We start from the raw sequence: 12,306 nt of genomic DNA, 5'->3' as shown, positions 1-12,306 counted from the left end.
GACAACTTATTAGCATAATAAAAAAAAACAAAGCGGTCTGTGCTGCAATCGAATCAGATTGATGAACACTATTGAACTGACTCCAATATCAAAAATCATGACTAACAACAGAACTTCCTGTTTCATCAGGCAATGGACATTGAAAGCCTGGAAGCAGCCAATCAGAGCCTGCAAGCGGACCTCAAGCTGGCCTTTAAGAGGATCGGCGACCTGCAAGCCGCCATCGAGGACGAGATGGAGAGTGACGACAATGACGACCTCATCAATAGGTGCGTACGCTCTTGGTTGGGATTGGTCCTGCTACAGTTCTCAGATTAATGTATTGCACCTTTTATCTTTTGATGTGATGTTTGTATCACCTATAAAATCACAAACTTTTAGATGACGTCACATTTAGCCATGCTTCCATATAAGCTCTGATTTGGTTTTTATTCCCCCTTTCCATCTTGTATGTTAAATGTGCTCAGTGTTTCCTGCCTTTTTATGGTATCAGCCTGGTGTAATGGTGTCCCTGGAGCATGCTTGTTGTCTGTGTGTCTGTTGTTGTTGTTTTCTTCCTCTTGTTTAGTATCCTTCTGAGAAGCCTGCTATTCGAGCTAAAGATAGCAGAACATTATGCAGAGTCAGTGTGTGTTTAATATAAACAATATTCAGCGTAAGACCACATACAGTAGGTTTTCTTAAATATTTAGGACCTAGAGAGACCCTACAAATAAATAAAGATATATAAATGGTTAGAATTTTTCATGCTGTTGGTTACCTCTGAAACAATGAACAATGATTAACCTCTTCCATGATTTGAAGCTCATATTTTCATGTCGTTTACCACCTTACTTTGTGTGCGACAGTTTGCAAGACATGGTGACAAAGTATCAGAAAAGGAAGAACAAAAAGTGAGGACCTGAAACATACCGTTTGTTTGATCTCCATCCAAACATTACTGCACATCAGCCCATGAGCATGGCAAAAAAAAACCTGTATTAAAAGTGTGCATGTTGAGAGTAAAGATTTGATTATTACAACACTCACTTCACGTGCTAACAGCAGCAGCGTCTAGCATCCATCAGCCATTTTAACTCATGTGCATGAATCTGCAAACACGCCACGTCTGCCTCGTGTCCATTCAGCCAGCATGTTTATGCCTCATTGCATTTAACAACTTCTTGATTCCTGAACACCGTCAGTGCACTGATAAAAATAACTGGATGAACTGATTGCAGTGGAGGGTCAGCTCCAGCCATGCCCGACAAATTCTCCTGCACGTCGCTTTATCTTTATGCCACAGCGGTAATATTAACAATAATGGACAAATTGATTTCTAGACAAATCAAAATGTCAAGAGACATCAATTTGCTTCTAAATATGATTTGTAGGAGCGCCATGCGAGGCAAGAGGAATGTGCCAATTATTGGCTAGTGTATATATATCTATATATAAAATGAAACTTAAAAATGTAGCAATCCAGCATAAAACTAGCATTTATTAGTATTATCAGTTGGGTTGGGCCATAGCGTTAGCTGTCCTCATACTGCCTTACAAATGAGGCTGTGAGGCTAGCCTAGTTTGAATCGCAGGGCCCTTAAACCTCAATTTGTTGTATAGTCAAGTTGTATAAAATGATAAAATGTCACTCTGGAAAAGGGCGTCTGCCAAATGCCAGAAATGTAAAAATGTAAATGAGGCAGGCTTTATTATAAGAACTCAGGAATTGTGTCTACCTAGGAAGCTTCCACCCGGATGAAAATTGGGATATTAACTAGAAGCTAGAGTATTTTTGGCCAAGTTAACACTCCCAAAGTGAAACAAATTCTGACTTTCTGCCTTAATGTGAACTCATTTTTTCCAGACTTTTATATACGTTTTTCAGATTGGATAGATCCAGGAAGTGGCCATGTAACCTGAATGAGATCAGTGAGATCAGAATTCATGCAGCATTTTCCCTTTCACTTTAATGTGCATGCACATATCAATGGGATTCTCCTGCTGGGGGGGGGGACAACCAGCACGTATTGGCAAGAGTATTGGCTATATTCTGTGAAAGCATTTTGGGGATTTACTTGATACGTGGGAATCTATTCAAGCAAAACTAGAAGGAACCTACCAAATCAGAGTAGACAGATCCAAACATTAGAGTTTTGTGAAGTACTTTGTAATATAAACGTAGCCTTTGCTCTCATGGCACACCGAAAAAAGTGGAGCTTACCATGAATCATTAACTAGAAATGTTTTTTACGAGTCTGTAATGCGTATTTAAGCTGCGTGGTTTGATTAATGCAGAGCGTGTGTGAGGATAATGCAGTGTGGGAGTTGGGCTGTGGATGACTGAGCAGTACAAATAATGTCGACTGGTTTGGGGAATTTCTACAGGAGCTTTAATGATAAATCTAATTGGGTGGAACAGAGATATGTAACCAATAGGATGATGTTGTCATAACTGATTAATGTCCAGACTGTGATGTGGCTGTGTGTGTTTGTGCGCCGTGCTCACAGCCCGGTGAGCTCCACGCCAGTGGTCTAAGGTCTGGGATGCAAATTTAGGGCCATTACATAAATAGTGCTCCATTAGGTAGTGTCATGTCCATACACATTTGAATTTTATTTTCTGGGAGGATAATAAGTTCCCCAGACAAACAAAATCTCCCACATACAGCACGATACTCAAGCAATTCTTGAATCTGATTAGTTGGATACAAAGCATTGATTCATTGTCTGTTACAACATCTTTGACAGCTGATATTAAATAATAATAAAAAAAAATAAAAAAAAATCATTACCAAAATAGGCCACAGTCTGAGTTACAGCAATTGGTGTAAGAGTAGAAAAAATTGACAGGAGCTGTCTCAAGACACTGGTGCAATCCTAACCTGACAGCACTGCTGCTGGTAATAATGTGAGGAGAAGTGTAGCCATGTACCAGCAAACAAATGACATGGGCAACTAATATTTTGTGCATGGAGCTAATGTACAGAAAACAAACTGACCACAGGTGCAGGAGTCGATGCGTGTTTCTCGAGTAAATGTCATACTGTTTAAACTGTTACTGACGAAGTGTACAGACAGGGACGACATCTCACCTGAGCACCAACCTGACCAGAGAACAACTCCGCTCAGTTCCACAGTAGCTTTATTTGATCACTTTACTGTTGCTCATGTAAATATTTGAGCTCTGGAGTCTATGCTGTCAAACAGAGAAGCACAATATGGCACGTTCTAACTGCTCAGTATGCATACAAACACCCACAGGAAAAAGGAAAGAACGATCCTGACAGCTAAATTAGAGCGAGTATGAAGATATAAAGTCAGCCTCACAGCCAGGTGTTCACACGCCAAGCAACATTTCTTTCACCATATATAATCCAAGATATAAAATAACACCTTCGATAAAGCTTTTTGTCAGTTTGAGGCTATGCAGCAAGAAAGTACAAAGGTTGGCAGGTGGGCAAAAACAACATTCCCCCTGTAGAATTTGGATTTGTTCGACCAGAGTGAGAGGTAATAGTGTGTACAAGCACAGTGGCTTAATGTCGAATCCTAAATAGTAAATTGTTGCTATTTTTCTTTGTTTTATTTTACAATAGGCTTGTGTTTGGAAAAATTATTTCCCAAGTCTACAATAACGTAGATAAGACCTCAAGAACATACAGTATTAGATTTTCATTGGTATTGTGCAATATTGTTATGCTAATATTGCGTAAATCTGCCCAAAAAGCAAACTTGAAAGAACCTCAGAAGTCAAACTGGGAAAAAATAATAAGAAGAAAGCTAGTGTTTCCTTATTAAATAGAAAGGAATTAGAAATACACTACCAAGTGTAATATTGACACAAAGTGACTGATCTGGAATTATTTCATGACTGCAATCATAGCAGACAGTAGACTGTGCCCTGTGAAAATATCAAGTAACCTTATAAAACATCAGAAGCATAAACCTCAACTGAAGGAGTTCACTGGTAGCAGCACAAAGCAGCAACCAATGCTGACCAGATGAGGACAAATTGTCTAGGTGAAAATAACTAGCTCTTAGCCAGTACGATGTTTTCGAAGATAAGTTGCTATTGGTCATTTACAACGAGGGATCATGATGCAAAGAAAAGCAAATGTGTACTTTACCTACAGCTGTACACAAGCGTTTTTCTGAAGTGATCCAACACCCACTCTCTACTGCAACCCTACTCAATTCAAATGAGCTAGCTAAAGTACTTCAGCTAAAATGAAGCTTGTAAAGAAGAAGACAAGCTTAGTAGCACATGTGTGAGCCTCTATGTAAACAGAAACAGAGCTAAATAGAAGGTTCTCCCTGTAGTCCCTGATTGATTTATGCTAAGTATGTTGCTCATTTCAATATTGGTATTGACAAATACCCAAAAACATCTAGGTGGACTCGGTCTGGAACAAAAAAAGTATCACTCCATCCCCAATTTATAATATACTGAAATTCTTGTGTTGTCTTCCTGCTTACTTTTAGCAATGGGCTTTTAATGCCAGTCAATGAGTCCGTGATAGAGAAAGAAGAACGAATTGAGATGACTTGGCCGACATTTCTCTCGCTCTTTTTGCAATGCATTTTCTGTGTTATTGACTGGGCTGAGGTGCACAGCTTCAGTACCCAAGCTTCAGCTACAATCATTAGAAATAGACAGGCAGGGAAACAGACAAGCATTAACATAACCATTAACATAGTTAATTGTGCCTTCAAGAGGTAATTTGCATTCTGTTCAGAGGCTGGACCCGTTTCACTCGACAGATTCCCATCCGAACTTATTTTACATCTTAAGAGCTGAGAGGGAAACACGCAGGTACATTCATATTTATGGGCAGGACCATTTTAAGATATTCAAAGCCCTGTGGCATTATGTTGCCTCCTGTTTCATGCATCACAATCACAAGTGGACTTTATTATGCAAATGTTTTCAATTATGCAGCCGATCTAACAGAGGAAGTTGTTAATGCCGTTAAAGTCCAGCTCCGTCATTGTCATAGTCTCTTTTTCTCCTACAGTGAAGAGGTCTGCTCAAAAAGCAGTACTGGCATTTTGCATTTCGCTATAATTATGGCCTTTATTATTATTTGACTCTTAATCGTTCCCTCATTCCAGGTTTGATTTCATATCAGTTGAGAAAATGTTCCAAGGTCCACCTACTATTTGATTCACTAATCCACACATTAGTAATGTTCGCATGGTTTGCCGTTTATATATGTTCATTTCTGACATTGTTTTTATCATTGCTACCTGTCTTAGCCAGTTACCAACAAACCTGCTGTCCTTATTCTTTTATTCCTGTCACTGCTTGAAACTTGTGACATTCCCCAGTGGAGAGGACTCTGATATGGACTCTGAGGTGGAGGACCGTGTGGATGGGGTGAAATCTTGGATATCAAAAAATAAGGGCTCCACTAAGACCTTATCAGATGATGGCAACTTGAAGGCGCCCAGGTCAGTATGGATCACCTTCTTCCTAAGCCTAAAATTATAATGTTGGGCTCCTTGCCTGAGATGATGGTTACAGAGTGGTATGGAGCCATTTCACATGATTATCACTTCCCTAAAGGCATATTGCAGTGGAGCGCTGGTTTTAAAGGGGGTACACCAATGGCTAGATGTTTACAGAATTGTGACGTTTATACAGTTTTCATTTTTACGCTGACTCACTATTGTGTTGATTTCTATCTTTCTCTCCTCCTGTATCCCGTCTGTCTGCATCTGTTCCTTCATCAAAGCCTCAAATATCCTAATGCAGCCAATGCTGATGTAAAAGACATAAAAGAAGGGAAAGAAAGTAAAGAAGGTCAGGATATGAAAGAAGGGTATAAAGATGGCAAAGATACAGAGCTGAATCGATCAGTGTCTGTGATGAGCACGCTTAGCTACAGGAAGCGTTCCAACCTGAAGGATTCCATTGGAGGCACTGGAGACGAGAGCTCCCTTTTCAGTACCCTAAAAGAGCAACCAGACACCCCGGACCGCTCGTCACTCCGCAAAGCTAAGAACAAATCAAATGAGAAAGCCGGAGATGACCTAGATGACCGGGGCTCTGTCATCTCTCAGGCTTACTCAGAAGCCACCAGCAGAGCTAGGAAAGGTCTGGAACGGCGTTGGACCAAGAATAGCCAGGAGTTCGACAAGGAGTCTGTCGTGTCTTCAGTGGCACCAAGCAGGACTTCCTTGCGGCGTGGACTGGACCAGGACAATGATGTTAGCTCCACAGTAAGCGGCTACAGTATACGCCGAAGCACATCATGGATGGACGATACCCGAAGTGACTGTGGATCCGCAGTCAGTCCTGTTTTAAGCCGCCGCTCAGGAGGACGAAGCCCTGGAAGTGTCAGCCTCAGCTCACGTACTTCACTGGCACGTAGCAGCCGGCTTAGTGAATTCGGGGTTAACCTTGCAGACAACGATGATGCTATGAGTGTGGCCTTTAGCGAAGGTGGAATCTCATCCTACAGTCCTCGCTCTCGAGCCCGAAGCCTTTCAAGCCCTGCCCAGAGCCGCACCAGTGGGGGTGAAGCACTTGATGACACAGATATCAAACCAGTCAGCCACCGCAACTACCTGGACCCCGATCTGGAAAAAGCCATCAATGAAGTTCTCAGCTTTAAGCCCATTAAGTTCAAACGCCGCAGTCTGGAGGATTCTGATGAAGAGAAGAGAGCAGAAGGAGAGGAGGATGACAGGAAGAGCATACAAAGTGTGAAGAGCTCTCTGCAGTACAACGATGATGATGATCTTGATCTGCATCGAAGCACATCTAGACTTCAGCGTTCAGCATCTGGCTCTGCCCTGGACTACACCCGCTCTTCCAGCAGTTTTAGCTCTCGCAGCAGAAGCAGCAGCCGCAAAGCCAAAAAGAAGAAGAACCGAGACTCGGAATCAGAGAGCTCATCAGCTGACGAACGCAGAAAGGGCTCTAAGAAGAAAGGGAAAAAGGGGTCCAGGAAAGGAAAGAAGAAGGAAAGCGAGTCAGAGTCATCTGAATCCGAGTCATCCGACTCGTCTTCCAGCTCCAGCTCTGCTGTGTCTTACCGGAGTTCCAACAGCATAAAGAAGGGCCCAGGTCGAGGTGCACCAGTTTCTGACAAGGATGCAGAGCTAGATGGTCTTGCAGGAGAGAGACCTCCGAGCAAGAAGGAAGAGAAGAAGAAGAAGAAGAAAGTGGACAGTCTGATGATGAAGTATCTTTACAGGGCTGATAGTGATTAAAACAGGAGGTGCAGCAGGTGACTGGAAGAGCAGCATGGTGTTAAACTAACACATTAGCCAACAACAGCAGGCCTACTGACAGACTATAGGATAGTTTTCACACTGCTATAACAACTAATCATAACACGGCATGCCTGTAGAGCTCCTGAGACCGGTTTCCAGGCTGAGTTTGTGCTATGAACTCTTAACAGTGTTTAAAGTTTAACTTTGAGAGGAAATTGAAATTAATGACCTGTGTTCCTTTTGTTTTGAGTTGAAGAGCATGGTTTGCTTCATGGGTTCTTTTCAGTCCCCTCATGAAGCCTGGGGTTATCGTCTAATTATTCGCTTCTTCCTGAGAAAGCAGTTTATTTAGAGAGCTCTGTGGGTGCGAGTGCACATACTAATTCCCAGTGAAAGGCTGGTGTGATAAATGACTCAACTGCAGCAAAACAGCACAGCTCTGAAGAAGTTAATTTACCAAGACCTCTATAGCATGCACGCTCTTTTCCCTGATGATACTCTTCTATACAGTTAAAACAATTTACATTTCAGGAAGAGTAAAACAAAAGGATTAACCAGAAATTATATTTATTAGTATATGAGTGCAGTGGTGGTAATAGTAAGGAGAAGGCTTTTTCCCTACAAACATCTCTTGCTTGTTTTTGAAGGGAATCACTGCACAAACTCAGTGCTTGTATTGATTTCCGAATGCGACTGTATGACAAAACTGTGGGTGTGCGCTCAACCTTCAGCCAAGAGCAGAAAGGTCATGCTTCATTGCTCATTTTGCAGTGCGCCTTAGCTAAAAGATCTTTTTTTTTTGTTTGTTTCTTTCCTTCCTCCAGCCCCTCTTCCTATAAGAGACGCCTAAGCCGGACCGATGAAGAGAAAGATGAGGAGAAAGAGCTCCAGCAGACCCTTGTTGCAGATGGAGACAGCGAAACCAGACTTTCAGAGACCACAGCGTAGCTCTGAAACATCACCACATGCACTGGATCATGCCCATGGGGGAAATAATCTTCACCCCTTCAGACTCTCAGTCCGTGACCTAGATGTTTTTACTCCTCTTTTCCACACGTAGCCGAAAGAGAACGCTAGCATACATCATTACAGTTATTTCATTTTATAGGAGTTTTAAATTAAGGATCTATAAACATAAAAGGAAAAGGCGAAGTCTGCAGGCTTCCTCTTTTCCACTATGAACTTCTCTTCACCCTAAACCCTACATCACATCGATCACACTGACCTTTCCCTCAGCCAGGGAAATTAAGTCAGTTATTAAGCTAGCTACCAGAAAACTAAAGCTCAGGCACATATATGATCAAAGTAAAGAGATTATCATAATCATCCATATGATGATTGATTTTTATTTTAGTGGCAAATTCTTTGATTTGTCTCACAACGCTACAAGCTCCTCACCTTTCTCTTTTAGCTTGATCAATACATGTTCTATAGGAAACACTTACCATCATCAGCCTCCGAGGGGAAAAAACCCTGCTCGCTATTATTTTTATTGTGAGAAAAGAAATCTTTAGCATTTTTTAAAAAGAATTTTGCTTTGGATCATCAAGCTGCTGCTGTGTGGAGGTTGTGAATTTTGCCTTTAATCTTTTTCACTTATCAAGCCTTGCTCTGAGATCTTATTTAGTTGTGTATCTCTTTGTCTCTCATCTTAGTAAATATTGCTTTTCCTCTTTCTCTTTTCTTTTTGCTGGGGATTATGATGATGCCTAAGGATTCTATGCTGATTAATGACTTGGTATTATGCGATGCCTACGTATGCACTTGACAAAAAATATCTGGGATGTCGTCGAAATATAGTTTTACCTGGAATTAATCGGATTTCTGGCCCTTCTTCATGTATGTGAACTGTTGCAATAAGGATTTGTTCTTAATAATATTGTAAATCTGCCAAATATTAATTACCGACAGGTGTTCAGAAGCGTATATATGAAAACACACTCCGGTTACAGGCACAAATTACCGGTAATTTTGTGTGCTCAAGCGTGAAATGGGGAAAAATATAATGTGTTGAGTGGACAAGCTGTTAGTGCAGCTTTGCTTCGTTTCCCTCATCCATGTTTCCTATGCATCAGTACATTTTATTGTGAAAGCGCGTGAAATGACAATGTCTCCGCTCCTGTAGTGGCTTATGCAATAAACCAGAAGCGATATCGAAAATATTTAATACATCTTCGAGAAGGCTTATCTATCTAACATTAAATGATACTGGGATTAGTTTTATTGTAAATAAAATATTTGTGATTGTTTACATTGTCTTGTCAAATGATATTTTCTTTTTCTGCATGACAGAAGAAAAGTGTACCACTTCCTTTCACCATTGCTGTGCAGATGAACCTGAGCTTTGATTTTGAGTAAAAGAAATTATTAAGTGGAGAATCCAAAGCCCTGGGGTTTGCAACACGCCCTTGTCAACCTCTTATCCCTTGTTTAAATCCCCATTGCTTTTCTCAAGGCCAAATTAAATACTTCATTAGCTGTGAACTTTCTTAGATGACCCACAGGAAGCCTGAGGGAGGAAGTGGAAAAAATCAGGAGAAGAACTTACCCAGAATGCACTGCAATCCGGTGCTGTATTATTAGCGTTTAGATTTTAATTTAATAATGAACAACACTTTTTGATTACATCGAACATAGTGGAATGTCTGTAAAACAAGTTCAGTGTTAAAACCAGCTATAAGCTTAGAAAACTTAAAGCACAGACACAGGAAACTCCTAAACAAACATTTCTTTACCGAAAACTTGACCATATCAATGATCATACACAGTGTTTAACATGTTCATGAGGCGTGGCTGCTGTACAAGTTGCTGTGAAAGAGCTGTTACTATAGAAACGACAACGAGGGTATTATTATTATTATTAATTTGCAACATGTCAGAGCTGCTATTATAGAACAGTCAACACCAATCAAAATCCAAAATTCACCCGTGATGTAGTGTATTCAGTGTGTCTACAGGAACTGGTACAAAATAGCACTACCAAGAGAAATCCAGACTCCTACGAAGGTTAATACTTTATATCTGTGTTTAGAGAGACTGAGCTTTCCATTGTTATATCTGTAAGCCAAAGGAGGCTCTCTGGAGGGTTGCAGTCCCAGAGAGAGGAAAAAAATAGAAAGAAATGTTAAAAAAGAGAGAAAAAAAAAGCAAGATTCCAGCTACCCTAGTGCTCTTTAGTTCAAAAACATGGCTATTGAATAAAACATGTTATTAAACATTCAAATAAATAGATGCAACCAATTAGGAATGTCTATCTGACAGAATATAATGGAATTGACCTAGTTTGCATTTCAAAGAGATTACACAATTTCTACCAGGAGGATCAGTAAAAAGGATTTAAAGATGTCTGGCATTTAATCTGCGCCAGACCTCAACCTCCTCTCCTAATGGATTGCATGGCTCGAGTGGCATGCAGCTTATTTCCTGTCTTCTGAGGGTTGTCTTAAAAGCCTCTTCCTTCTTTATTACATGCCCTCCAAAAATATTTGCCGGTTGGGAATAAAGAAGCAGCTACTGCAAAAAAAAAATAGGCCGCTTTGTGAAGTCGCATTTTGTAGCAATTTACATATACACTCATGTACACACACTGACCACTGTATGAGGAACAGCTGCTTGAAAGAAGATTGAAAATAAATAAAATCACCAGTCTAACTAATCTTCAGTTTCACCCTCAGATTCCCGTTCTAAGATGACAGGAGAGGAACCTGGTGTGATTTGCTGCTGCTGTAGTCCATTTGTCTAAAGCTTAGATGTTGTGTGTCCTGAGATGCTTTCACACCTCCCCACACCAATGAACCATGTCCAACCTTGCCATTAGACCTCTCTCATCATCAAGGTGTTTCTCACTATTCTGTTGGCGTGTGAAAATATCTGGAAAAATCTGGCACCAACACCCATGTCACGATCAAAGTCCCTAGATGGCTAGATCATCCTCCCATGCTGATGTTTGATGTGAAATTAACTGAAGCTCCTTACCTGTACCTGCATGATTTTATTTATGCATTGCTCTTAATGAACAGCTTTACAGGTCCCTCTAATAAAGCTATTGACTCTATACATGTTTGATAAGAGGTTGTACATGACAAGATGGTTATATATGTTTTTGTTACAGATGTGAGAAAATCATGCTCCTCACTTTGCTGCTTTCTTCCGTTACCTCTGTATCGCGCAGGTACGCTGAAAATGTAAAAAAAAAAAGAAAAAAAAGTAGAGCTTTGTGATGAGCGAGGGGAATGAAGATAGAAAACCCATGAGATGTGATTAATCTCCAAGTCCAAATTGCATGTGTGCCGGTCCTCAAAAGCGGCAGTTGAAAGAGCTAATTCAGGGTCACTGCTGAATGAAAAGTGGCCTGACTGGGTTCAGTAATGGCAGGCTGCTGCTGCCTGTCAGAACGGTGTGACTGGGAGAGCTGCGAGCCCTACAGCGAGCAGGTAAAGAAGTACTTCTCATTTGCAATTCAGAAAGCACTCTGTGTACTGCTTTGAGCTCAGCTTTGTTTGCACATACTGTTTCCACCCTAATGAGCGATGCGCTCTGGTGGAAGAGGCAGTGTGACTTCTGACGCCGAGTGGATGGAAGCGTCGATAACGATTTCGTAGGAGAGGAAGCACCTAGTCGTACATCCTAATCTGACTGTAGACTCAGGAAATCATTTTTTAATATGTTCTGTATATGCACAAAGTCTAAATTGTTCCAGATTTCCAGGCTGCCGCTCTGGCAACCACTCTGATGCCGTGCTGGGTGGAGACTTGCAGCTCATATTGATTTCACTTTTTGTCTCTTTGTTTCTTCTTTGTTTGACTGCCAGGGCTGGAATCATGAAATTACTCATTAATTCTCCTTCTCTGCATGAGAGATGAGAGAAGGCGGCTGCGTTCTGATGAAATTTTCAGCTGATGAAATTTTCAGCTCCCTAAAGCACATGGCTCAGTGGCTCTCCAGCGTGAATGTTTCCTCCTCATCATCTCTTTACAGCTCCGTGCCTGTTTTACGCATTTCCTCCAGCCTGCTAATGCTTTCGAGTGGGAACATAAGAGAAGGTTCTTGATTACTAAATGTAGGCCATCACTGAGACTCTTAGACCTGTACCCAAACAATCAA

General features: G+C 41.1%; 1 protein-coding gene across 8 annotated transcripts in view; it reads left to right on the top strand.

Annotated features, from left to right (window-relative positions):
- Window positions 1-9,454, top strand: part of myo18aa (myosin XVIIIAa) — a 65,494-nt gene extending 56,040 nt beyond the window's left edge. For 6 of the 8 annotated variants that reach the window (XM_058411226.1, XM_058411228.1, XM_058411225.1 and 3 more), the window contains 4 exons: window positions 130-269; window positions 849-893; window positions 5,311-5,433; window positions 8,028-9,454. In XM_058411226.1, the coding sequence (XP_058267209.1) occupies window positions 130-269; window positions 849-893; window positions 5,311-5,433; window positions 8,028-8,151 (432 nt within the window). In that variant the 3' untranslated portion in view covers window positions 8,152-9,454. The remainder of the gene's footprint in view (window positions 1-129; window positions 270-848; window positions 894-5,310; window positions 5,434-8,027) is intronic. The other 2 variants (XM_058411227.1, XM_058411223.1) reach the window with 1 other exon arrangement.
- Window positions 9,455-12,306: the final 2,852 nt, after the last annotated feature.

Source organism: Hemibagrus wyckioides, linkage group LG16 (assembly GCF_019097595.1).
Source record: "Hemibagrus wyckioides isolate EC202008001 linkage group LG16, SWU_Hwy_1.0, whole genome shotgun sequence".
Taxonomy (NCBI): Eukaryota; Metazoa; Chordata; class Actinopteri; order Siluriformes; family Bagridae; genus Hemibagrus; species Hemibagrus wyckioides.
Note: the sequence above shows the minus strand (reverse complement) of the source record. Positions and strands in the feature narration are given on the sequence as shown.